Here is a 27,665-nt window from a genome sequence, read left to right as displayed (position 1 = left end):
TTTCACATTTCGTGTGATAAACAGGAGTATCCTGTGCTTCAGATTTTTTTTTATTCTTCTGCTAACACCTTCGCGCTATATATGAAATAAATTAAACAGAATACACAATAATTTTGCAACATAAACTTTAGAATTTCTTCTCTTCGATAATTGAGAAGAATGAGTAAACTAAATATCTACACAAACATTGGTAAGGCTTACGTCTTTTACATAAACAAAGAACAAAGAATTAATTAACTATCATCAGGTAAAGAAATCCATGTTATTCACAATTGTGGAGTGCTTAAGCCAGTTGCTAAGCTACCAATTGTTAAAAATGCTGGATGAAAGTTACCCATTAAAACACTGTTTTGCTGCAGCGGATAGTGTTGGGAAACCTGTGAACACAAAAGGGAAATTTCTCAAAATTAGACTGTTCAATTACACGTATTCTATACATATACGAACTATGTATTGTTAGTTTGTGGTATTTTAATTATAGACTTTATTTTATAAAAATTTAGAATTGTTCATATATTTATACGTTGGGTTGTAACTACATATACACATATATTTCACTATGTACCAAAATTTTTACTTTTTCTTGTTCCTGGACAGAAAGTGTTATTTCCCAATTGCTTATGCCTAAAGTAAACGGAAAAGACCTATTTTTTTTCTTTAAACTTTGCTTTTGTGACCTGGGAGCGTATAAGTAAAACATAATGGGACACTATATTTGAGGGCTGATACGTCAAAGTGATTTACATTACAGTCGCAAATCTCGAAAAACTACTCACTTCTAAACATTTTTGTGTAACTTTAGTATAAACACATGTAAATCTTGATTCATATGTTGTTTCATTCAAACCTTATGTACATGACAATGTGCAAATTTGCTCGTTTTTACATAGGTTAATTTCTAAATTTCATTATTCAGGTCACAAAAGCAAAGTTTGAAGGGAATAAAGGCCATTTTCTGTACTTTTACAACACAAGCAATTAAGAAATAACAGATACTATCCAGGAACAAAATTTGTTACATAGTGTTATTGGTGGTGTAGTTTAAGGTTTGTACAGTTAAGTAATACTGTTCCATTTATTTTGGTCGATGAATAACATATTGAAAACGATTATTAAATACAAAAAACAATATTAAAGATGCATGAAACATTATCATATAGTTAACAACCACGTAATAATAGTCAAATCTAAAAAAAATCAAAATTTATGTTTCTAAACAGTAGAAAAACTTATGCAGAAAAACTCACACTTGAAACACATTCAAACTGTCTTACAAGTGATACAGTTATAATAGATCAACTTACCAGAGGTTAAAAGGAGGTCAAAACGTTTATTCTTGCTCCACTGTTTTGGTTCTGGGTCTACTTGGCCTAGGTACAGGCTGTAGAGGGTACAATAATTAGGCGGTATAAAATAAATGGCAGAAGGAAAATGAAAACATAAAAAAATATAGAAAAAGATACTTAGTAAGAGTTATACATTGTAACATATGAAATTATTAAGCATGCACATAAACAAAGCGAACAATTTGGAAGCTGACATATCTTTCAGTTCTAGGATACTTACATGTGTCGCAGTGGAAAAAAAAAATATATTGTTTTCTGGTGAAACTAAATATCCGATCATTTATTACTGTTCATTATCATTTCTCTGCAATTCTATTTAATTGTATGCATATGCAACGCTTTCATCAAATGTGGTACAGTAATAAATATAGAAGAAAACTAAGTGTTTTGTAAGGTGTGTTTTATAGATATTAATTGTTTCTTGTTCTTAAGTGTAGGTTAAAATAGTTTCCATTACAGACCTGTGTTATCAGTTTATTTCACACGCTATAAAATTAAATATCTTACTAAACTTTAATGATGAAATTCAGAAACTAGAGATTTTTTGGATTTTTTTATTTTTTAGAGAATGCTGTAGCGGTTAACTTCACACATTAGTAACCTTGGTACTTACACCTGGGCTGATACCACGCCCGGCTGAAGCTGAACTACGGTTTCTGGCGCGCAATTTAGCAAGAGCATTTTCAGCCATGTCTGCCCTCTCTTCAGCATCTTCCATCTCTTGCTGTACCTTCCGGAATTTGGCCAAGTTAAGAGCAGCAATTTCCTCCTAATTATAATACAAATTAACACTCGTAACAATCCAATAATTATACATTTTTACCTTTGTAAAATGTAACATGTTTAGATTACTAATAATACAAAAGTAGCTATGGCGTTGATACTTTTTACTGAATGGACAACTGCCTGGTAACACCGTAATAAGGTGACTTTCTTATCAGAGGTAAGTCAGACATGATGTCTATTTCAGAAACATATTTCAAATGTTAATTTTTAATTATACGTTTTGAGCAACGTAATTTACACTCAGTTAAAACACTGCTATGAATATATTATTAGAACATCGTATTTACACACTTTTATAAAATATTTCTGAGGGCGGAAACTACAAAAGCTGTTTATGAAATAGAATTTTCTGCGAAATGCCGATTCTGTGAATGATTATATCAAGTCATTCATTTGGTTCTAAAGTTATTTTATATTCTACGTTGAACATCATAGAACTTACAGCCTCCTCAATTTGTCTCTTGTATGTCTTAATCTTCTGTTGAAGTTTATCTACAAGGTCCTGCATGCGCTCGTGGTTCTTGTGGTCTTCCTCTGCTTGAAATTGTAATTCTTTAACACGACGTTCGCCTTTTCTTGCATTTTTAGCAGCATCGGCGTGGCGGCGCTGTTCATTTTCCAACTCACTCTCGAGCTCGCGAACCTACATGTAAATATATAAAGACATAATTTAAACATCTAGAAATGAACAGTAGAATCCCCCCGAAATCGAATTTAACGAATTTTTATAGCTCATAATATCGTTACCCAATTAAGTATCTGATAAAAGGGCCGAAATACCTCAAATAAAAGCATTTTAACGTTCAGAAAAGTCCATTTATAACTAATATGTACGTCAATTTAGCTACGTCATGAGTCATAAACGAGAATAAATATATTTTACTCCCTCACTGATTTATTTTTACAAAATCTAAATTACTTCACTGAATCAAAATAATTCTCCGACATAAAATAAATTAAAGATGGCGGATGCACATCTATTTTTATATTGATGTCCATTGATTGGTTTGGTTGGTGTATTAAAACTCAAATGATTGGTTCACATGGGTATCAGTACAAAAGTGACTGGATTGATCGACAAGTTATTACTGTATTGATACTCGACCACTTGATTGTTTTTTACCTTTTGTTCTAGTTTCTGTATGATCTTTCTGCCGCCCTTTATAGCTGCTGCCTCAGCTTCATCCAGTCTCACTTGCAGCTCCTTCATTTGAGCCTCTAAAGCCTTGCGCATCTTTTCTTGTTGCTGAGCGTGTTCCTGCTCAGCCCTCAGTTCATCGGCTAGCCGCGCTGCGTCAACCATTGCTTTCTTGGCTTTTTCTTCGGACTGTTTCGCTTCATTCAACATTTCGTCCAAATCGGCCTAACAACAAAGACGAGAAGGGTTCCGTAACTGAGTATGACAGCACAAAAACAGTTATGTTGAAATGAGAATTATCTAGTAAAAAGTTCTTTGTAATTTAATTGACTATTTATACTGAATACAATAACATATCCAGGTGGTTTTAAGTGTTAGTTAATATCTGAGATCCTTCAAACATTAAAAAGGAAGCTAAAAGTGCCACAAGAGGACTAGAGTCATCATAAAATTTGCAATGTTAATACATGTTTAAAACTGAATTATATATATACATATGCACACATGGTGTTTCATGAAAGAGCCACATACCTGAAGAGCTTGCAATTCTCCTTCTAGTTTCCTCTTTGCCATGGATAATGAAGCATTGTTGGCAGAAAGTTCGTTCATCTGCTCGTGGGCATCAGATAGTTCTGTCTCAGCGGTGCGCCGACCACGATCAGCCTATTATAAAAACGTACATACATATCTGTATAAGAAACTAAACATTAGGATTAATTACACTCCTTTATCTGAAGAATAAAAAAGATTATAAAAAGAAACACTGGAAAAAAGATGAAGAAAGGAACAAATGTACTTTTCCACATAAATGTTATGGAAGTTTCGTATTCTTTCTTTTCACACCAAGAGTCACGTCGATAGTAACCAATGTTGTTTTAATAAATAAAGTAAATATGAGTTTATTTGTTTGTTTGTTTTGAATTTTGTGCAAAGCTACATGAGGGCTATCTGCGCTAGCCGTCCCTAATTTAGCAGTGTAAGACTAGACATGCTCGCCCTCCCAGCCGTGGGGGCGTTATAATGGGACGGTCAGTCTCACTATTCGTTGGTAAAAGAGTAGCCCAAGAGTTGGCGGTGGGTGGTGATGACTAGCTGCCTTCTCTCTAGTCTTACACTGCTAAATTATGAACGGCTAGCACAGACAGCCCTCGAGTTGCTTTGTGCGAAATTTCAAAACAAACATTATTTTTTACCGTTTAATTAATATTGTTTTATATTTTAAATAACGTTCTTCTTAAGCAGATATTTATGCATTGTCCCACGCTGATACAGTGGTAAGTTTACGGATTTACAACGCTAAAATTAGGGGTTCGATTCCCCTCAGTGGATTCAGCAGATAGCTCGATGTTGGTTTATTATAACAAAACACACACATTTGTGCATTATTTAACTAACAATAAGATGAGTGACAGCCAGTTGCGTTCCTAATGAGTTTTCTTATGCTCATATTATTTAATAGTTTCACATGTATACATTGTCTTGTTGCGTTTTAAATTGCATCATTTTAAAAACAACATAAGAATATCAGTTTGAAATGTAATCAAAATTAAATTACTTTTCAATGTTTAGTGAAGAATCTACTGAACTGAATAATTAATTCATAAATACATTATTTTTACGGTAAGCATATTCGATCTTAACAAATAAAACGCTTCGACCCGACAGTTGTTGTTATTGTATTTTTGAATAATTGTTTTTCATTGAAACGTATCGGATTATTAGTCACATTTTATGTTCTACATGCAGTAAGAATAAAGGAAACACCCAGAGGAAGCTAATGTGAAACTGCCATTATTTTACTGGGTTTTGACTTAATTTTGATCCATAATTGTTTTCTCTTATGTTTAGTATCACTGAAGTAAAATAAATACACGATTGATCATTGTAAAACCAGTTATCCACCTGTCTACAAAGTAAAATAACCCCTTGCCTGTTCAAGAAGCTGTCTTGTCTCTTCCAGTTCACCTTGGAGGGCATGACATCGTCTTTCTGACATGGTATATTGTTCACGCATCTCATCTCGCGCATGTTGTTCCTCTTCTATTGCCTGTTGAAGTTCCTTGATATTCTGCTGGTATTTCTTGATGTTCTTCTGAGCCTCAGCATTTGCTTTGTTGGCATGATCCAGGGCGATCTCCAGCTCATTGATGTCACTTTCTAGTTTCTTTTTCATTCGCAATGCCTCAGCCTTCCCTCTAGCTTCGGCCTCGAGGCTGGCTTGCATAGAGTCTATTGCCCTCTGGTGATTTTTTCTGAAAAGTTATTTTAATGTATCGATCAGGATAATTAATGACGCAGTAAATACACTCTGATTGGTGAAACAACAGAATAAAAAAGAATAAACGTTTTCTGGGAAGAAAGTGAAATAAAATTTAAGTGTGGAAGTTTTCTAATAAACTAGAGATGTTTGGGTAAGAAAATAACGTTTTACATGATTCAGTTTGTTTCCACTTTTAATTCAAATATACATCATCACATTTAAATACTAGGGAAAATCAGGCACATCTAGTAATTTGATTTTTAAAAAGTTCTACTTATCGTATACAATAGTACTATAAGTACCTGGTCTATTTACCTTATACAATAATACTATAAGTACCTGGTGTTTTCAAATTCTTCTTCCTTTTCTTGAATTCTGCGATCAATTTCCTGGCGAACCTGAGAAAGTTCTAGCTGAGCCCTGAGAACCTTGTTTTCTTCCTGTTCCAGCGCAGCTTCAGCCTCTTCCAGGGCTGCCTGAAGCTCTTCTTTTTCCATTTCCAATCTCTTCCTCGCCTTTTCCAGTTCGTGCACGTTTCTACCACCCTCACCAAGTTGATCCATAAGATCTTTGATTTCATCTATCCCAAATTAACAGTGAAAACAAGAGGCCGAGATTTATGTTTTATAATCTCAGGACCAGACGTAAAATACAGAAAGATAAAAAAAAGAGGAAGGTTCGTAATTAAGTGACCATAATAATTTAATTGTCTTCGTGCAGATGCATAAAAATGCCCGTTTTAAAAACAAATTATTATACGTAATATACAAATTGACACATTATAACTTCGTATCTGCGAAACAGATATGTTGCTGAAAGTTGTTTTGTATATGATTTATTTTGCGTTTATCAATGAATGAAGCAGATATTTTTTTGTATATTACTCTACTAATTAATAGACTCAGCTTCGTTCATTTGCCTAAGTAAATTTTAAGTGAAACACTGAAAGGGTTAGTAATTTTTTAAGTACCTTGTAGGTTCTTGTTTTCTCGTTTGACGGCTTCGCACTGTTCTTGGCTGTCGTCATAGGAAGACCGAAGTTTAAAAAGCTCAGTAGAATAGTCTCTACACTCTCTTTGAGAAGCATCTAGTTCTGCTGCAAGATCGTCCACCTTCTGCTTCCATTCTGCAATAGTTTTATCAAAGGACTTCTGTTTCTTCTCTAGAGTAGCGGCAAGGTTGTTGGCCTATAAATACAGGAAATAAAACATATTCCTCTGTATCCCTCAAAGTAAGTTAGATTGGTTATTAAAAAAAGTTTTTAAACTCAAATATATTCTTAGAAGTGCAATGCTTTACGTTGAAAATTTGAATTTGGCTACATATTTGTGTCCTGTCTCTACAGGAGTTTCTAAACAGAACCACCCGTAATTCTTCTTTGGCTACATATCTGTATCCTGTCTCTACAGCAGTTTCTAAACAGAGCCACCCGTAATTCTTCTTTGGTTACATATCAGTAGCCTGTCTCTACACCAAACCAGACTGTAGTTCCTTGCCTACAAATTTGAAGTCATTTTGTCGTGTTTTTTTTTTTTTTTATTTGAAAATGCTCAGGCTTCAAGACTGGCTTGCACAGAGTCTACTACTCTCTGGTAGTTTTTTTTTTTTCTTTCTGAAAACTTACTTCAGCGTGACAACCTGAATTCCCTCTTTGGCTCGTTATGTGTAGTCTGTCTTTGCATTCCAGTTTCTTGAGAAATAGTGTGCATACAGTTTGATCCAGTATTGACCCGAAAGATTGTTTAGAAAAAAACGTGTACAACTTTATTGTAATAACAAGTCTGTAAATAAGGCAATTACTTTTAGAATATGTCATATTACACTCACGTATAATCACAGATTTAAGTATGGTTAGTAATACAAACAAGTCCTAGTTTATTTTATATTCAGTATAAAGTAATTGTAAACATTTTGGTAAATACGGTGAACACGGTATTAATTAATGAAAAAGATTCAATATCAATATGTCCGTTTTTTTATACGACACATTACACTATATATATTAGTTTAACTATTTCTGATCGTCATTATTTATAATATAAGATCGAGTCACTAAAGTTTGTTGTAACTGTACTTCTTTTAATATTGTATACATCACAAATACGGGCCTTACAAATCTCAGTGATGTAAATTGTTTATTACTACTAGCTAAACATATTTTTAGGTGTTTTTCAATTGTTGTCACATCTCTATTTTCAACTCAGAGTTATTTGTATCAGTCATTCGGATCAAAGGGAATCTCTGAATACTGTTAAAAATAATACTAGCTGTTTCATTGTTTACTTTAATAGTTCACATCTTTTTAACTCAAGCATTTTCTCTTTAAGGTGAAAAATTAAATACTATTTCGGAAATATTTTAATTTTTGTATGCAAACTCATTGTATAAGTACATGTATTGGAGCTAATTTCTTTTTATTTCGTTTATCAAGAAAGCTTTGAATGGCCGTTTCGCTTGTTAGTCTTTTTTTGTTGTTACGCGCAAAGCTATGCAATAGACTATCTGTGCCATGCCCGCCATGGTTATCGAGACCCAGATTTTAGCACTCTACCCTCTCAGACTTATCACTAAGTCAATGGTACGGCCATTTTGTAGGATTTTTTTCACCGATTTTAGAAATAGAATTTTTAGAATGTTAACTATTGTTTTATTTAGTTTTTCTGTTATTTCTAACTAGTTATTTTCATTAACTTTAGGACAATGTCGAATATTAAATTTTGACCAAAAATATAGACTTACCAATTTAGTATTTCGTTTCAGATTTGTTTTTATCTGATGCTAAATGAGTGAGAATTCCACCCCTGTGGAATTGTTATCTTTGTTGTTATTTTTGAACGCAAAATTACACAAAGGGTTACCAGTGTTTTCTACACCGCGGGGAATCGAAGTTTGATTTTAGAATTGTAAACTTACCGTTGACCTACGAGGGGACACCATGTGGAAATGGAATAATTGTAATTAATTAATATGTAATGTTAAACATTTATATTGAGCTAAGAAATAACACGAATATCAGTTAACTACATTATGAAAATGTGTAAACTTTTCTGTAGTCCAAGAATTGGTAATAAAAGGTGTTAACTAGGTGTATTCGTTAAAGTTTGCCACTTCTAATTTAGGAATGACTAGCGTAGATCGCCCTCGAATAGTTTTGCGCGAAATTCAACAACAAATAAAATCTACTTAAAACCGAATTGTTGCACACCTTAGCAGGGTTTAAGAAAATAGTAATTTATATTAATTATTTTAATTTTAGAAACCACAACGTAATTGTCAAGAAATATATATTTACTCTATCTACTTCGATGGCCATGTCTTCTATTTCTCCTTGTAATCGAGATTTCACCTTTTCCAACCCGCTGCACTTCACATTCATCTGTTCCAAATTCTGTTCATTCTCCTCCAGTTTAGCTTGAAGTTTCCGCCTAAAAAAAGAGATGTTCTTATTTCTTATACAATCAATGGCGTTTTAATATTCTTAAAATATACTAATTATTATACCAAACAAATTGAAAAGCTATATCGGTCGCATGAACGTATGGTTTGAAATATTTGAACTCAAAATAATTTGGAAGAAAATTGTACGGCGTTAAAATTATAAAGATACTTGTGTCGTTTAACTTCCTTTCTCAGCATCTAAAACATGGAAGCGTGAATATAAATGTCTTCATTTAAACGTATAATCAATACTGCTTCGCTCTTCTGTAAACCTTGAATTATGTTGTATATCATGGATTATCTCCATGATAAATATTCTTAAATATTCTTAAAATATACTAATTATTATACCAAACAAATTGAAAAGCTATATCGGTCGCATGAACGTATGGTTTGAAATATTTGAACTCAAAATAATTTGGAAGAAAATTGTACGGCGTTAAAATTATAAAGATACTTGTGTCGTTTAACTTCCTTTCTCAGCATCTAAAACATGGAAGCGTGAATATAAATGTCTTCATTTAAACGTATAATCAATACTGCTTCGCTCTTCTGTAAACCTTGAATTATGTTGTATATCATGGATTATCTTTAGTTAGCTAAATGATATATTCTATTATTGATCAATTGCTCGCAAATCAGAAAAAAACAACATTTTAACATTGTTGTATACCGAATTCTTCTCTGAACATTAGCAGGTTTTGCTAGAACTTCCTTTGTTGTTTAGAGTTTAAAAGAAACTTATTTTCTCTTTCTCAGTGAATCAGTTGGAATGGTGTAATTTCATTGAAGGTATATGATTGCACAAAGCTACTCTACAAAATAATTAACCAGTTAATAAATTAATTTGTGAAGTAAACATCAAAATAATATTAATTTTTCTGTATATTTTAAAATATGTCACCAGGTTCTCATGAAATTAAAACGATAGTAACTTTTTTTGTGGTACGTCTGGATAACTTTTTGTTTCCAAAATATTTTAAATAAAATTTAAGACCTATACAACTGGACAAAATATTCCAACTTTTGAACATAAAATGTGTAATTTCGGAAATTCACTAGAAAATCTTTACTTGTCAACAAATGTCCATTTTTTTTCTGTTACAAAGGGAATTTCATTGTGTTTTTTCATTGTAACCTTATGAATGTATTAATGTTAGGTATAAACTCATGACCTAACAGTTCTGAAATTACATAAAATACAATGAAGACAATTGTATCCATACTTTGAATCTTCCAGTTCCTCAACTCTGGCTAAGCCTTCACTCTCGTACTTGGACCGCCATAGTTGAGCCTCAGCATTGGCTTTGCTGAGCATTCTCTGTAGGTCAGCTTTCCCTTCTTGTTCCTCTTCCAACTGTTCTCTCAATCCGTCCATATCATGCTCTAAATTTCTGAATTTGCCAGCTATTGCCGCACGTTCCTAGGTGATATTTCAGAACAGTTGATACATTTTTACGGTATGCAATTCGATTAAAAGTCTTAACTTGTTCGATAACCATCGACTTGCTTCTCAGCAGATTGTACTAGTTTTTCAAGTCATTTGTAAGCGTCAAAGAAAAATTAATACCCTTTTAATTTTTAATCTTTCTCTATTTATATCTATGTATTTGATTTATTATTGTAACTTAGTACAAAAATGAAACGGCTATATATATAAGTTTAAGTAATCGCTCTATAACGATAAATAAATATGACAGTTTACAGTAGCAGTCGAAACTCTTCTTTTCTGTAAAATTAGTTTGCCCTTACTTTTCAAGATATCCCTCTGTCCTTTCTCGTCAAATAAGTAAATCATGTATCTAAATGACCTGATAGGTTGGCTAAAGAATCTCTTTAGATGTATTCAGTTTATCTGCCACGTGATTTTTTATCCTTTGTGGTTCGTTGTTATGCTTACAAGATGATTATTATTTTAAATATTTTCAAACATTTCTCCTCCACGAGTGTTAAAGAGATACGAAATAGAAAATAAAGAAAAGTCTAAGTATCGATTTTAATGAGCGAGCTCCTGTTGTCATATTTTATAAAAATATATTTTAAATTTAATGAAACTGTAAACCGTACCCTGCTTTCTTCGTCAGCTGTTCTTTTGGCTTCGTCTAGATGGGTCAGAAAGGACAGCTTCATTTTATTCAGTTGAGCGACCTGAGATTCAGCATCTTCTAGTTGTCGTTGGAGGTCAGTGTTCTCAGCGGACAGCTTTTTCTTATTGGCATCATAGTCACCCAGTGAACGATTGGCTTCGTCCAGCTTCTGTTGAACATCTTGAACTTGAATCTCCAATTGTTTGGAATTCTTCTCGAAATTGGCCTAATAGTGAAGAAATATAATATATTTAAGATTTAAGCCCATAATTACGTGTATTTTCATTAATTTATAACGGTAACCCAAAGATAATCGAGGTAACTTGCTATAGTATGAGTGAAAAACTAAAAAAATATCTTGTTTCACATTATTATTGTTTATGTTGATGCGGATTTGCTTATTTCTCATGTTACTTCGTATGTGGAATAGAATGAAGGAAATATAATAAAATCAACAGATCCTTAAATTTGGAATTGCTTTGCTGAGCATTTTTTTATGTTCCGTACAGATGTTTGTAGTAATAAAATGATGTTTTTGGTTTTACAGAAATGAATGTGTGGCTGTGTTCAAAATTCGGTGCATCTATAGTCTCACGATGTCTAATTTATTATAACATTAATTTTGTATATTTTTCGACACAGATGACCTTTCCACACGGTCATCCGATGGTTGTATAAAATCACGTAATTGAACTTTACCTTCTCCTTATTAACGTGGTCCAAGCTGGATCGCAAATCATCCAGTTCGCCCTTCATTTGAGCTTTCTCCTTGTCGATTCTGTAAAGTTAAGAGACAGGTCAAAAATAGCGGAAACAATATGGATGAACATGTTAGAGAATAAAACAACATGAAGCTTATATTTTGAGCTTTAGTATATAGACGGTATATGTTTGTTTGTTTAGGAATTTCGCACAAAGCTACTTGAGGGATATCTGTGCTCGCCGTCCCTATTTTAGCAGTGTCAGACTAGAGGGAAGGCAGCTAGTCATCACCACCCACCGCCAACTCTTGGGCTACTCTTTTACCAACGAATAGTGGGATTGACCGTTACATTTTTGGTTTTTTTAATTTCTCGCAAAGCTACTCGAGGGTTATCTGCGCTAGCCGTCCCTAATTTAGCGGTATACAACTAGAGGGAAGGCAGCTCATAATAGGTTATATTATATATATGAATTATTGGATCAGTGTTATCGCAATTATGATGGTTTGATGACGTCTTACCGAGCTTTGTGTTTGTTGAGCTGATCCAACTGTTCACTGAGTTCAGCAACAACATCGTTGTGCTTCTTTCTAAGGTTCGAGAGAACCTGGTCATGTTGCAGGTTGCTTTCTTCCAAGTCTCGTTTGAGCTTAGACAGTTCAGCTTCTCGTCGCTTGTTTAATTCAATCTGTTCAAGATGAAAAACTACAATGTTGTTAAACAGCAAAAACGTTCAGTCGTAACTTCTCGAAACAAGACAAGCCTGTTATAATAAATATTTAATGATTAAATATTCCACCCATTTCTATTTTAGATGAGTAACGAGTGGTGTAATGCACAATAAGTTCAATATTGTTCGTAATACGCCGAAGGACTTATAAATCTGCTTAATTATTTTTAGAAAACTCATCGTCATGACTAATGATAAATATAAGTTTGGTGTTACAAGATTCTACAATGAGAACAAAGACAGTTCTTGAAGAAAAACCAAATAATTTATTCACCGATCTCAATAACTTGCAAAAAATAAACATAAACATTCATAATTATGTTTTTCTATTTCACTTTTCCGAGATGTGTAATCCATGAAACTAACCTGTGCCGAAGTGGCTCCACCTGCTTCGTCTAGTCTTTCACTAAGCTCCTCGAGCTCTCGCGCAAGGTCAGTCCTTTGTTTTTCAGCCTAAACAGAAGGAAATAAATACGTCAGATGATTCTTTTGGACAAAAGTTTTCCGTGTAAATTAAAGAAGCATAAATGTTATTATTTTTCTGCTCAGTCAAAAGTAGTTTTAGTTGTATTTTAAATGTAAATCATTATAAATAATTGACGTAAATAGAAATAAGTTCTAATTCACATCTGTATGTTCCTTTCACTTACAGAAATACAGTTTAGGAAAGTTCCCCAGTGGCTCAGCGGTATGTCTGCGGACGTACAACGCTAAAAAGCGGCTTTCGATACGTGAGGTACGCAGAGCAAAGATAACCCATTGTGTTGCTTTGTGTTTAATTCAAAACAACAACAACAATTTAGGAAAATTTACTGTTATCTTCAAGCGTAATATAGTTTTATTTAAGCTATTTTTTTATAATCAATAATGCAGCTGACATGCGATATGTCGATTCCACAGTTATGAAACATAAAACATAGAAATGTGATTAGATATTCTCTCACCTTAGCTCTAGCTTGTCTTTCAGCTTCTAGTTCTTCCTCGAGTTCCTCGATTCTAGACTGTAGAATAAACAATAATTACGTCTGTACTAAAATCTAAAATTCTATAAGAAAGGTTCGTTTTTTTTAACATTATAAACACTTTTGAAACATAAAAACATGAAGTAAGATGAACAAAAATTAAATATTTATTCACCTAACTAATACAGGTCAGTCATATGAATTTTAGAAGGAAAAGATGTTGGATGACGAAACATGTCTACATGACATCCTGTTAAAAATATAACCAGTTCGTTAGAAAAACGTTTTAAGTTGTGAGTTGGCCACATTCCTTTCTAAACTTGACTGCTATTATAAACAGCGCGTGAAAGTAATGTTTATAGAAGATTAAGTGCTCTTAACCTTCTTAATACTGAATATTTAACCTGACTACTGTAGTTGTACAGAAATTCAGTGAAAATTATAGCAGCGAATTTTATTTTTGTTGTTAATCTTGTAGAACGTGAAATAATAATTTGTTTAACAATATAATAATAATAATATGTATGTATATAAAAGAAAGAGTAAAAAATATAATAATTCGAAGCGCCACCTACCTGGAGTTCCTTGATCTGTTTCTGCAGCTTGGCGACTAAACTTTGCTCTTCCTCTAGTTTGGCAGCAAGACTGGCCATTTCTTTATCCTTTCTGAGTATCAAAATGAAAAATGAAAAACAAGAAAACTTTTTAAAAAGAGTTCGTTGATTACAACAATTAATAAATAAATAGTTTTAACGGTCTGTTTACCGATGATTTTCTTATTAACTATTTGAAATTATAGGTATAACTTTCATTATTCTTATACAAATAAAATCGTCTGCAAGAATAGTACAGTAGAAAAACTTTATTAAATACGCAAAATAAACACAAAACTTTAACAGCAAAATATTCTCTTTTTTATGCTATTTTCTTTTCTTGATGCATTCAGAGTTACATCAGAAGACAAATCTTATATTTTGGAAAAGATAATTACATGTCTTATTATAATGTTCGTAATCAACGTATTACAAGTTCCTGTCATACAAAGATTGTTTTCTTAGTTCTACTAAATTAAACATTTTATCTTCTTTTATAATTCGCAAATCAAATCAAATCAGGGTAGGACAAGAAATGTGTTTTTAAAAGTTTTTGCTTGATGTTAATGGAAAGAAACATCATAGACGTTCTTCATCAGTGAACCAATCGATTCAGAGGATGAACAAAGTTTTAATCTTTTTAACACCCTGATGAAATAAATGTAAAGGTTTATTTTATGAAAAACCGAATATCTGGTTCTTCAAAAGGGTTATAGAGCTTTTTGTAAGAGCCTTAGGTAAGTAAATTAAAATCAAAAGTATAGGCAATGTTAAAAGACCAACCTCAGAAGACCTTGTTCTAGTTCTCTTTTGTTCTTTTCTAGGTCTGCTACTGCTTCTTGAGCGAGCTTTAGGTCCCCTTCCACTTTTCTTTTGGTCTTCTCAAGATCTCCTCTTTGTTTCTTCTCCCGTTCGAGGTTGTCTTCCAGCTGTGAGAGTCAATGTTAGAAGTTTTGATGTAACGATCGAATGAGTGTTTGGAAAATTTAGAAAAAGACTAGAAATCTTCAATTGAAGATTAAACTGTCTAGTGAAACAAAAACTCATATGAAACCGAACACGAAATAGAACAGTGTACTAACAATCATTATATACATATTGATTTCCAAAACTACATTTAGAACATTTAATCAAGTTACTATACTGCCTTCAGTTTTCTGTACATCACGTTTATTTGAAAACTTGCTTTTTTAATATTAGGTTGAAAATGTTGCTTCTTTTTTCTTTAACCATGTTTTAAATTTTTTTTGTAAACAAGAAATATTCCTTACAAATATCTTTAGTAATTACGGATAATATAGAAGATAAATTGCTTGGCTTATCATTTTCTGACTTTTCCAAAGTCTTAGTAATTAATTATTAAAAAGATATTCATATGATTTTCATATAACTTATCGTTCAAAATGTCACCAACAAAACACATCTTGAGTACCTCGTCAAGAGTTTGTTCCAGTTTGACTTTGACCTTGGTTAAGTGGTTGACTTTATCTTCAGAAGCTTGAAGATCCTCGGATGTTTTCTAGAAGTTAACAAAATTAATGACAAAACATATTTTCATTTTTTTTAAAGTAAAAATTTATTTTTAAACGATTAATAATTGAGGAAACAGCAATAATTTATATCTATAAATGTCAAATACATACATACTTTAAGAATGTCGGCTTACAATTATAAAATAATTTAATTACACGTTTGTTTAGTTGGAATATTGTCTACATTAAAAAACAACAATATCATTACTGAGTCATAGCCAATTATAAAGGTAATTTAGGAAGATATGAATCACTTAAGAGGTATAACTATAATATTGAGTAAAGAAAAACAAGCATTAATGTGAGTGTTTTCATCAGTGTTATAGACTTGTGTGAGACTGATTGACGCTGGCACTAAGAAATGCATAATTTGATGAATTATACACGTTTGTTTTGCAACGTTATGATTCAGCGTTTCTTAATGTAGAGTACATGAACCTGAATCAAATTTTTGTTAACGTAATTAAGTAAACGAATCTGATTTAGATTACTGTTGGTGTTAAATACATGAACCTAAATACGTTTTTTAAATTGATGTTGAGTACCTGAGCCTGAATCAGTTTGTTGTTGACATTATACACACGAACCTAATCCATGTATTTACTATTCTTAAGTTTATCAAGTAAACTAACCTGGTTTACTTCCTGCAAGTGTTTTTTTTCTTTGGTTAGCTTCTGGATAAGTTCATCCTGGTGAGCAATCTCATCATTTAGGTTGCGAATCTGGTGGTCCTTTGTGGCTTTGTCTTGTTCGGCCTATATTGAAATGACAGAACCTCCGTTACGAAGATGTATAATTCAAAGTTCTGATCTATAAGCTATTTACCTTATTTATTATGTAAACGCTACAATGAGGATTAAAAAAACGCATTCTTTTAATGATTTTGTAAATTATGAATGCAAATCGAGAATATCAAACGGAAAGGCAATATCTATGTTTTTGTTTCTAGATTTAGCCAGTGTTGTTAAAAATATAATAAATAACTGTTTCAAACTGTTTTCTTCAAAGTATATTTAGAAAAAGGTTAATAAAACAACAAAATATTTAAAACAAACTGTATATATTATCTTTCAAATGAGTAATAACATAACCACCATATTAGAAAAACTGTAGCATCATTTGAAAATTTAAACACTTAGCCAACCGTTTCTCTGTGAATGAAAGTGCAATCAAGTTATTGAAATTTATTTACCTTTTGCAGAGCGAGTTCAAGGTCTTCGATTGTTTTCTTTAGGCTTGAGATATCAGTTTCCAGTTTCTTCTTTGTCTGATTCAGTTGATGGTGAGCTTCTTCTTCATGAGATAGACGTTCCTGGATTTCCTGTATATAGAATTCAAGACAAGTCTCATCAATTTGCTCTTTCCTTTTCCAGGCTGATTCTAGAAACGAATCAGTGACTTTTATCTTATTTTGACTGTTCTCATTTGATTCTTCCGTTTGATCCTGATTGGGATCAGTTTCGATACATTCCCCATGAGACTTTACATCGCTAGTTTCAATTTTATTGAAAGCTTTAGTGGGAATACAGTGGCCTTCATTCACAGAAGTTTTTTCCATTACAGATAAATAAAAATGTAATTGAAATTTTCTATTAGCAAACTGGCTTCTTGTCTTGGAATGTTCAAGGAGAACAATCCAAATAATAATTGTTTGTTCGCTTCTCTACAATTCAAATAGAGTTTAGCATAGAGGACTTTTTGCTATGAACCTGCCTCTTTCGTTTCTGCTTTAGTGTACATATATCCGCTCTTTGGATGAAAGTATAATGTTTGGCGAGTAGCAAACAAAGTGACAAAATTATCTAGAACCTTTATATATTATAGACGAACAGATGCCTGTGTCTTGTCGACCTGTAGTTGCCCTCTTTTATTATATAAAGCGCAAAATATTTACTCCCAGACCTTCACAACGTGAATCTCTTCCATGACTAAGACGACACCTCCACAACCTCAAGACGTATGAAGAAAGTGTAGATATAAATATGGACTTTAAGAAGGCCCGCATAGCTCTGCTTGTTTAACCCCTATATATAGCATTATATCCAACCCGACTGTTTATAGGAAAGATACACACCATCTCTTAAGTGCGCCGAGAAATATAAAAAAGTCCCTGTACAATATCAGTTCCTTCTGTTAATTCTACTCATGGGAACTTACAATACGTACATTTCAAAGTTACCAGTTTTAAAAAGTAATAAGACGTTCTAAAATAGCTAGAGTGCCAAGTGAACATTCTCAAAACGACTATATGTAAACCACTTCATATATTTATAACTTAACCCTAAACATGAGGGAAAAGGTAGATCAAGGATATTAATGATCAGTGAATTATATCCACTTTTAGGCCAGGTATGCTCATGTCATTACTCTCTCTATTTCTACAAAAAATATCTGCTACATCATTTCTGAACTAAAATATCATAAATCAAGTTTTTTATCAAATGGTTTATACATTGACATTTTCTTAATTTCCTTTTATTACTGTAAATTACTTTCATTTAAATTTCTTTATCTCTGTCTATTCACAATGTGCTGTTATTATCATAGTTTTGCATTTCAATATTCTAAAAAAAAATGATATTAAATTTAATTACATTAAAACAAAACCTAAACCGTCTAACAATGCTACTGCGCAAAAGTTAATACCGGTATTTTCAATAAAAAGTTAAACATAAAGTGACTTTGGAATTGCAAATATTAATTTACGTTTTCTTCTTTTTATTTAATTTTTGTGCTTTTTACATAAACACTTTTACCACTCATAAAGTCACATATGCAGAAGAAATAGAAGTATTTGTTTCTTTTTTTTTCGACTGTGCTGGAGAATATAACAAGGACTTGTTACTACATTGAATATAATACATGTAGTTCAACATTAGGTAATAACACCACCTGCTAAAGCATTCAAAATATACATACAATGTTTTTTCAGTCTTCAAAGTAAGTGTTTGATATAGTTAGGACAAATATTATTAATGTGGCACTCATAAAGACAAAGGTTTTAAATAACTTTTGTATAAAGTGGAACGTGAATAAAGAAAATTGATCGATAAAATATCTTTTGATGAAATCACAAAGTAATTTAATTTTTTGCACACGATAAGCCACTGGGTAGATTTTTTGTATTTTGTATTTATAGCAGATCTACCATGGCTATCTGTTGCCATCTCTGATTTGAGCTTCTGACCAGAAGAAAGCCTCTGAGTCAGCAGCACCCTAACTTTATCCATTCATGTAAGAGATTGACTATCACTCTTATAACGCATCCACAGATTAAGTGTGGGTAGTACTTTCTGGTATCGTACAGATACGAACCTTTCTCATCAGTTCCAAAATTCAGAGCGCTACCTGGGCCCTGATATTTTTTTACTCGTGCATACACATATTTATATTTAGAGATTTTGATTTCTACACCCAAAACATTTGACCACTAAAATAAGTTAATGACCTGTAATTGACTCGAAAGATCTGCTTTTTGAGACATTGCTTTAGCTAGACGTTCTTCTGTATCTCCACACTGGGACCTCTCTGCTTCGAGCTGAAGAAATAGGTCGTTTTTGTCCTGCAGGAGTTTTACATTTTGAGTTTCCAGATCCTTGCGAAGCTTCTCCTCCTTCTCAAAAGCCTCATGCTCCTTTTTAAGTTTTTCTTCCATTGCTCGTAGCTCATCCTCGACGCGGGCAATGTTGAGGAGAGGCTTGACCTATGAATGATTTTTGCATAAGTGGCAGATTTAATCACTAACGAAAAAACCCCCAAAAAAAACTGGTAACGTGGAAGGTTATATTCAGTCTAATGTAATATTGAGGATTCTGATGCAGTACAGTTTATTAGGGTTAGAACGAATTTTTACCAATAATCGAAAACTTTTAAATGAAAAGACTATCATTTGAGCACTACGCTAGGTGTATATAGATATATATACTCTTCAAAAAAAGAAACGCAAAAGGAATATGTTTTTTATTTTAAAGAGAAATTTATGTAATAACGTTACAAGCTCAGAGTATGTGATGTTACACGTGTTAAGGCCTTGATTGTCAGACCAAAATAACAATAAAAGTTGTGCACTTTGAAAACGGAGGAAAACAACGGATTTTTCGCCAAAACGCATTCGTGTCCAATAAATTTGTTTGAGAGATCTGCATGCTCTGCAAGTGCAACATGTGCAAAATCCCTATAAAAGTGACGGGTTCTCGGTTTCCATATCTCAGTGTTAAGCCACCGACACGCAATACAGTTACGCCAAGACTGACTGAAGCACAACGCAACAACGCCATTGGTCGCTTGGAAGCAGGTGAATCTCGATCAGATGTTGCCAGAGCTGTGAATGTCCACCCAAGCACCATCACAAGGCTATGGAATCGTCACCAACAACATGGATCAACTCGTGACCGTCCACGATCTGGCAGACCTTATGTGACCACGCCCGCACAAGATCGCTACATCCGGTTATGTCACCTTCGGGATAGGACCACCACTGCGACGTCTACTGCCTTAACCATACCAGGGCTGCGTAGGATTTCCGATCAGACCATACGCAACCCTCGACGAGATTCTTAGGCCCCATGTGGTAAACGTCAACGACGTTTTTCAACATGACAACGCCCGACCTCACACAATACGACTCACCACTGTCTTCTTGAGACACCACAACATCAACGTTCTTCCCCGGCCCTCCAGATCATCAGATTTAAACCCCATCGAACATATTTGGGACGAGTTGGACCGACGTTTGCGACGGCGACAACCTCAACCGCAGACTCTACCTCAGTTTGCAGCAGCTTTGCAGGCTGAGTGGGCATCGCTTCCATGGGCAGGAGATGCCAAGCAGTTATTGATGCTTACGGGGGGCATACTCGTTATTGACTTTGAGTGACGTTAAACTTCAACTAGTTAGCGTGGACTTCGCCTTTGCAGACTTTGGATGTTCAGCAGTGAATGTGCAAAGTTTCACACATGTCATACAGAACTACCCGGAAAAAACTTGTTAACAATTTGTCTCAAATTTTGCCTTTTGCGTTTCTTTTTTTGAAGAGTATATTACCTTGGGTCTTAATTTAAATACAGCATCTTGTAAAGTTTTTATATATACGGATGGGAGCATTTTTGTAGTAGGTTTCTGTGACGTGATAGTGATAAATTTAAACAATAAACAAACATACATAACAACACTAGAAATAAACGACCTTATAACACTAAAATGTTGTTTTTTTATTTAACTAGACACTTAACATTTTGCTTACAACTTCTTTGGGAGCGTTCACTAAAACATAAACCAAAGCTGACAGTACGAAGCTTTTGGTGCCATAAGGTCGTTTATTTCGAGTATTAATAACAAACAGCACACAACCCACTTGTTTTAAAATAATATATTAAAACGAGTCAAACATAAAAACACAAATCGTCGTTACATATTTAATCACCACAGATGTATCCAGAGCTCTATATAATCGTCTCTTTTTGTCAAAGTTCACATAGACTGGTTCAGTTACTTTAAAACAAAATTGACAAGATGAATTATTCTCCTATGCTCTGTTGTTACGATACAGTTGGTGATAATTTTACTTGTGTTACGCTGTTTGTTACCACAGTTGTATTCAGAGCTTAAATAATTGTCTCTTTTCGTCAAAGTACACACAGGTTTGTTAAATTCCTTTATATCATTATTTACAAGAAAAATTACTCTTCTCTGTTTTGTTTTTACAATACAATATGTGATAATTTCATTTAAAAACACTATACATTCTTTACTATTAAACTCACAAACATACCTTCTACATCTATCTAACTATATCTCTCATTAACTTAAATTGGTTTCACTTAACTTACTTGAACTATATTTTGTACAGATGTTTATAAAAAGCCCAATTGAAGCACTACGAGATATTATGATATACCAACATTCGATTAAAACAAAAAAAAAAAAAAACACTTAGAATATTCTTGCACCATAACACAATAACACCAGCACCAAATAACAATAACAGAACTACACAACGTATAATTGGTGCACAGTTACGTATACAAACCTGCAATAAACTATTGTTTCTAAACAAAATCGAATTTAACTCATCCAAAACATATGTATAACCATGATAAATTTAGAACACTTATCCTATCATATTAAAACAAAATTATTTATTAAACTGTAAATATTTTTAATACAGTCTCAACACAATATCCAAACAGATTCATGTGAACATGTCACTTTGTTACACATACTGTATATTAAGTACCATACCTTGGAATACAATTTCCACCACAGCCAGTTGCGAAGCTGCAAAAATTTCCGTAGGTTCCTCTGAATAACCAGCAAAGCAATTCTAAAATACAGCAAATACCACAGAATGAATAAATAATTATTGATAATATTGTGTTTCAAAAGTTTGTTGTTCTAAATATGATCCATGACATGATATTCAGAAAAAAAATAAAAAACTGTATCAGCTCTTCAGGTCCAAGTTTACCTTTGTTATTATATGTCATTTTCAGTAACACTATATTAGGTAAGAAATTAGATAATAATTTTATTGTACGCAATAATATAGACCAGCAAATAAAACAACTTGCTACAGTAACGAAAAGAAGGTACCACACGTTAATTCAGTGGCTCATTATTATAATTAATACATTCCGATTTCTATTCTGTAAAAACTGTTCGAGTTAATGAAAAAATGTTTTATTTCCAAACAGAATAAAATAAATATTCTTTTACGAGATAATGTTTGCACGAATATTAAAATATCTCGTGTTTAACTGTGGATAAAAGAATAAAGCACAAGTTATACAATAGCCTCTGTTATGCCACAGAAGCAATGAATAAAAGAACCATAAAGGTTACGGTCCCTTTGTTATTCCACATAAACATCAGATAACAAAAAATAGATAAAATATATTGTAGATTTGTTTTCCCACACAAAGAGTGGATAAACATAAAGAATACAGTAACTATATTATCCCACAGAAACAATAGATAAAAACATGAATAAAGGTATGGTATTTTTATTATCCCACATAAAGAGTACTTAAACATATATAAGGAATACGTTGACTATACTATCTCACAGAAACTACAGAAAAAAAAAACGTACCTTTGTTCCTGCAGCTTTTTAAACTCCCTCTTACACTGATACCACCTGATCCACGACTGTAACCATGTGATGATTTTACCAAGTCGTTCATCTCTCATCTCTTCTAATCTCCCAAGAACTCCAGCGCGGAAGAATATCTGATTAGGTAAGAAACGTTTTTTTTAATTATAATAAATCACAGATCGACGTATAGGGGACGGAATAATTAAACAGCAAAACGTTTTTTTTCTGAAGTCTTGCCAAGTTCTAAACTAAAATCTGTTTAAATTTTAAAATTCTTATTTTAAAGCATAGGTATTTCGTGATAAGGTTTGAAAATCAAATAATTCGCAATGTCCTGCAAGTGATAAGCTCTTTGAAAATTTAGATAGTTTTCACAAACATTTTAAGTTCTAGTATTTTATACTGAAACTAAGCTTACTATTGCATCGTAAAAACTTGAATGGTATAGAAGAAATTTATAAAGAAATTGGAGTAAATAAATATGGTTTCATTTCAATGATTTTCGTAAAATAATTTAATGAAATTAAAAATAAATTGGTACTGAAAAAAATTCAAAGAGCATTATTTAAAGAGTATGATACTCACTTGTAAAACATACACATCACTGAGCAAAAGACAGTAACAGCCCATTGTGAAGGAAGTTTTAGTTATCACCATTAGAAACAGGATAACGAAGAACTTACCTTGCAAGTAGTTGGAAGGATGTCACCATATTAGGTATATCTTACAGAAAGAAGCAAGGTTTAGGTCAAAATAAAGGATAAATAAATGTGTTTGACACAATTAAGGAGTACAAAACAACTGAGTTAATAAATCTTACTAAACCGGTTTATTAAGAAACAGAGAATAATCATGAACATCAAACAGACATTTTTTTATACACAAGTTAGCAACACAAACCCGAGCCTCAAAACTTTCGAATTCGGCTGCTACTTTTAGTTCTTCTCTTCGATGTTTTAATTAACCACACTTTCAAAGAATTATCGTAGCCTGACATTTTTCTCATGAGGACCCACTTTAAATATTTCGTTTCGTTTGTTCGTTTTAGCGCAAAACTATATATTGTGTTATCTGCACTTGTAATAAATTAATTTATAAGTTAAGTATAAAATTTAAATGATGACCATAAATGAATATATTTTACGAATGTTTTGCTTTTCATGTATATGAATTAGTGCCAACGGTTATAATGTAAAGTTTATATGATGTGTTTGTTTCGGGTTTTCACAGATTCGCAATTCTTTCTTGGCTTTTAAAACTAGATGCAGTTAATTAAAACAAACAGTTACTGACAAAAATAAAATTTTAAGGTACTTCCAAAAGATCGTTCTTCACACTTTACTCTTATTAAAACGAATTCTAGTGGATTAATCTAAATTGCCATAAATTTTGTTTTTCATTGCGGCTTTGGCCTCACAATTTGGCAAGTGGATAGAAAATAGCGTATTCAAAAAGGAAGAGGTCACATATCCGTATACGGATGTAAAACATACCTCTGAGGACCAAAAAAAACACAGCAGGCTTCATCATGCAAGTATCTCGAAAAGTAATGATAAATAAACTGCAACTCCACTTTGTGGATCAATAAATCAAATTTTTTTTTTTTAGGATTGGGTAAATATATGAATATAAAAAGAAGGTGTTCAAGGAAGCTTTCAGATTCATACTATAATTTTATAAAGCTGGTGACATAAAATAAATTTCTAATTTTCAGAAAAAAACAAGGATCATGCTGAAGAAACTTCAAAGGAAGCATCTCGTAAATTCCAGTGGTCATACTCTTTCCACAAATTTATTAAGTTCAAATTTTAGAGGTGTGAACAATCTGGGATATTTTAACTTTCTGCATATTTAATTGAAATCAATTCTGAATAAAAACTAGCAAGTTGTATTTGTCTTATTTAGATATTTATAGTCCCCCAGTTTCACAGCGGTATGTCTGTGGACTTACAATCCTAGAATCCGGGTTTCGATACCCGTGATGAGCAGACCACAGATAGCCCACTGTGTATTTGTTTGTTTCTTTTGAATTTTGCGCAAAGCTATTCAAGGGCTATCTTCGTTAGTCGTTCCTATTCTAGCAGTGTGAGATTAAAGGAAAGGCAGCTAGTCATCACCCACCGCCAACTCTTGGGCTACTCTTTTACCAACGAATAGTAGGTTTGATAGTCACATTATAACGCCCCCACGGCTGAAAGGGCGAGTATGTTTGGTGTGACGGGGATTCGAACCTGCGACTCTCAGATTATGAGTCGGGTGCCTTAACCACCTGTCCATGCAGGGACCCCGTTGTGTAGCTTTGTGCTTAATTACAAAAAAACAACGCATTAACAAGAAATATTTTTATTTATTTATAGAGATAATGATTTTAATTTATGCACCGATTCTGTTTTCTACTTCCCCATGTTGTCCCTTGTGTGTGATCAGTACATTTGACTGTCAAAATTAGAGGTTGGAGTTCTTGTGATGGACAAAACTTTGGTCTAAACAAACAAATCACAACTTAATGTAATTTTAAATTTTATAATTTCTTTTTGTGTTATATAATAGCTGGTAACTTTTACTTTTCCAAAAAACTGAGTACGTTTCTTATGCAACTGAAGGCATGAACAAATATAAACGTGTGATTAACATCTTTAAAAATCAAGTTACACTTCCTAAGGTTTAGTAAGTGTAAGCTTTTGTAACTCAACCAAAAAAAATATTATCGGTTTTAATTGTCCTGAATATTTTCTGTGCTAATAATGATTACAGGAAGAACCGAGCTAACGTTTGCTGATGATAAGATAGACATCCACAATTATATAAATATTAAAATAATTAATATTGAGCTACCCAAAGAAAAAATATATTTGGATAAGATAGGCACCAGCAATCATATAAATATTAAAATAATTAACACTGAACTATCCAAAGAAAAAATATAGCTGGAGTTCTACTTGTAATATTATTACTGTCTTTATTATTTTGTTTATTCAAAACATGTTTAGCAATATAGAGTTCAAGTTGTATGTTATAAATATCTGTATCTCAAGGATTTTGCTTAAAACAGTTAAAATATGTCAAGAAAGAAACGACTTTTATCGAAAGAATAAAACTCATTTAAGCTTCTTAAAATAAGAAATAGTGACATGATAACAGTTAATGAATAAACAGTTAATACTTCAGTACAGATTAAATATATTCATGGAGGAGTAGATCAGTGTTGGAAACACAAAAAAAATTATAATAACTAAATAAGAGTAAAATAAAAGCTGAAAAGTTAGCAACAAATAAAAACCACGATAAAAAGCTTCATTAAAGTGAAACAACAAAGATGTTAGGACACAAACAAAGCAAAAAAAGAAAAGAAAGTAAAAGCTAGTAAAACTTACGGTAAACTGATTTAATATTGATTTCATTGCTGATCCTACTGAACACATGGCAAAGAAAATATTAAATACTAAATGACATGCCACAGTTAGGGCAAAGTGTGCAAATTATTGGTTACATTTTTTATTGTAGGTTGTACATGCCTTGGTATAACCATATCGAAATTCGGCTGGATCAACTTGAATTGCTTCCAAAATTTTTTCCGTTGCATTTTTGGCATCGAGAAATCCTTTGTGAATGCCACTGGGATTCAAGATGGCGTATCTAAGAAAAGGATGATGGTCACAAAAATGGGTAAAGATTCAACATGCGCAAGTTATTTGAAGACAAAAGGATAACATTATACTGGCTGATGTAAGCAGGACTACTAGAAATGAAGAAAAAAGAGAAAAATATGACGAACGTTTCCCTTAGTTTCATATCTATACGTGTGGAGATACACACATTTAAGTTGTCACATTTTTCAATATTTATGAAGACTATAAAAAAAGAAATAAGCGCTTCATATTGCATACTTATTTGCACACCGATTATAAAGTAGCCACAGCGTCCTTACTATGTAGTTTTGCACTTAACAACAAACAAACTCATGAGGAAAAAATGCTTTTTCTAACAGGTATTTTAAAACAAAGTTTTATGGGCTTTGCGTTTGGGTATCATCAAATTAAAGAGGGCGATCAATAAGACATGAAAGATCATGTATCTGTGTTCAGTAAGATAAGATCGGTGAGGTAATGTGGTAAAAAAATACTATCCTGTGGAATTTTCAATGGATAGAACATTCAGGTCACACCCAAAAACAGTCACACATTGATATTATTTAGGTTGGATCAATTATGGATATAAAAACTCCTAGAATTCTCCTGCAGATCAAGGTGGATAGTGATATGCATACGTTAGTCTTGGTTGACTATTGTAATATACGTCAAACTCGGATAGCTACTTTATGAACACACTGAAATACTGTTAATTCTTGCCACAAACACTTTCACGAAACTTGTAAATATGCAGGATTTAGAGACATAGAGACAAACGGAAGATTGAAATTATGAGAAAATTATTACATTGCAATTATATGATCCGTAAGTTCATAAAATAAAAAAAAATCTTACCGTTTCAGAGAAGATACTTAAAGCTGGACCGAACTTAGTGTAATATTTTGGTAATGTAACGAAAGGTAGTAAAGAAGTAGGGAAACAGTGAATAGGATAAAAGACGTTTTTAATTTACATTTGCGAGGGAATGGGTATGGGATACACAAAAACTGAAGGGGTGAAGGATAGATATTTGATGAACAGTGAGTGTTTCGGTGACATAGTACTCTTGATAGGAAAGGGAAAGATGAAGAAGAAGGACACAGTACGATTTTACACGGATGCCAGAAATTTTTACATGCCTTTGTGTGACCCATACGAAAATCGTTTGCTTCGAGCTGGATAGCATCGATAATCTTTTCTGTGGCTTGCCTAGCATCAATAAAACCTTTGGGTACAGTATTGGGGGCCAGAATTGTGTATCTAGAATCAGATGTGAATGTCAGACTCAAGAGAAGAAGCTTTCGAATAAAATAAGCAACATTTTTACATGTAAATAAAAATACAAAATAGACAAGTGTTTTGTTTACTT

The 27,665-nt window shown here is 32.7% G+C and overlaps 1 protein-coding gene across 8 annotated transcripts in view; it reads right to left on the bottom strand.

Moving 5' to 3' along the window:
• LOC143225888 (myosin heavy chain, muscle-like) overlaps positions 1-27,665 on the bottom strand; it is a 57,239-nt gene continuing 29,574 nt past the window's right edge. For 5 of the 8 annotated variants that reach the window (XM_076456047.1, XM_076456048.1, XM_076456051.1 and 2 more), the window contains 25 exons: positions 27,436-27,556; positions 22,665-22,801; positions 21,815-21,896; positions 19,022-19,276; positions 16,766-16,894; positions 16,206-16,328; positions 15,474-15,560; positions 14,825-14,970; positions 14,024-14,114; positions 13,431-13,487; positions 12,853-12,939; positions 12,278-12,444; positions 11,755-11,833; positions 11,036-11,281; positions 10,195-10,391; positions 8,823-8,955; positions 6,501-6,717; positions 5,870-6,110; positions 5,201-5,522; positions 3,802-3,933; positions 3,256-3,495; positions 2,575-2,775; positions 1,960-2,115; positions 1,305-1,381; positions 1-377 (listed from right to left, as the gene is read on the bottom strand). In XM_076456047.1, coding sequence (XP_076312162.1) covers positions 1,331-1,381; positions 1,960-2,115; positions 2,575-2,775; positions 3,256-3,495; positions 3,802-3,933; positions 5,201-5,522; positions 5,870-6,110; positions 6,501-6,717; positions 8,823-8,955; positions 10,195-10,391; positions 11,036-11,281; positions 11,755-11,833; positions 12,278-12,444; positions 12,853-12,939; positions 13,431-13,487; positions 14,024-14,114; positions 14,825-14,970; positions 15,474-15,560; positions 16,206-16,328; positions 16,766-16,894; positions 19,022-19,276; positions 21,815-21,896; positions 22,665-22,801; positions 27,436-27,556 — 3,697 coding nt within the window. In that variant the 3' untranslated portion in view covers positions 1-377; positions 1,305-1,330. Of the gene's footprint in view, positions 378-1,304; positions 1,382-1,959; positions 2,116-2,574; positions 2,776-3,255; positions 3,496-3,801; positions 3,934-5,200; positions 5,523-5,869; positions 6,111-6,500; positions 6,718-8,822; positions 8,956-10,194; positions 10,392-11,035; positions 11,282-11,754; positions 11,834-12,277; positions 12,445-12,852; positions 12,940-13,430; positions 13,488-14,023; positions 14,115-14,824; positions 14,971-15,473; positions 15,561-16,205; positions 16,329-16,765; positions 16,895-19,021; positions 19,277-21,814; positions 21,897-22,664; positions 22,802-26,182; positions 26,304-27,435; positions 27,557-27,665 lie in introns of all 8 variants that reach the window. The other 3 variants (XM_076456049.1, XM_076456050.1, XM_076456052.1) reach the window with 1 other exon arrangement.

The sequence above is a fragment of the Tachypleus tridentatus genome, chromosome 9 (genome assembly GCF_004210375.1).
Source record: "Tachypleus tridentatus isolate NWPU-2018 chromosome 9, ASM421037v1, whole genome shotgun sequence".
NCBI classification, from domain to species: Eukaryota; Metazoa; Arthropoda; class Merostomata; order Xiphosura; family Limulidae; genus Tachypleus; species Tachypleus tridentatus.
Note: the sequence above shows the minus strand (reverse complement) of the source record. Positions and strands in the feature narration are given on the sequence as shown.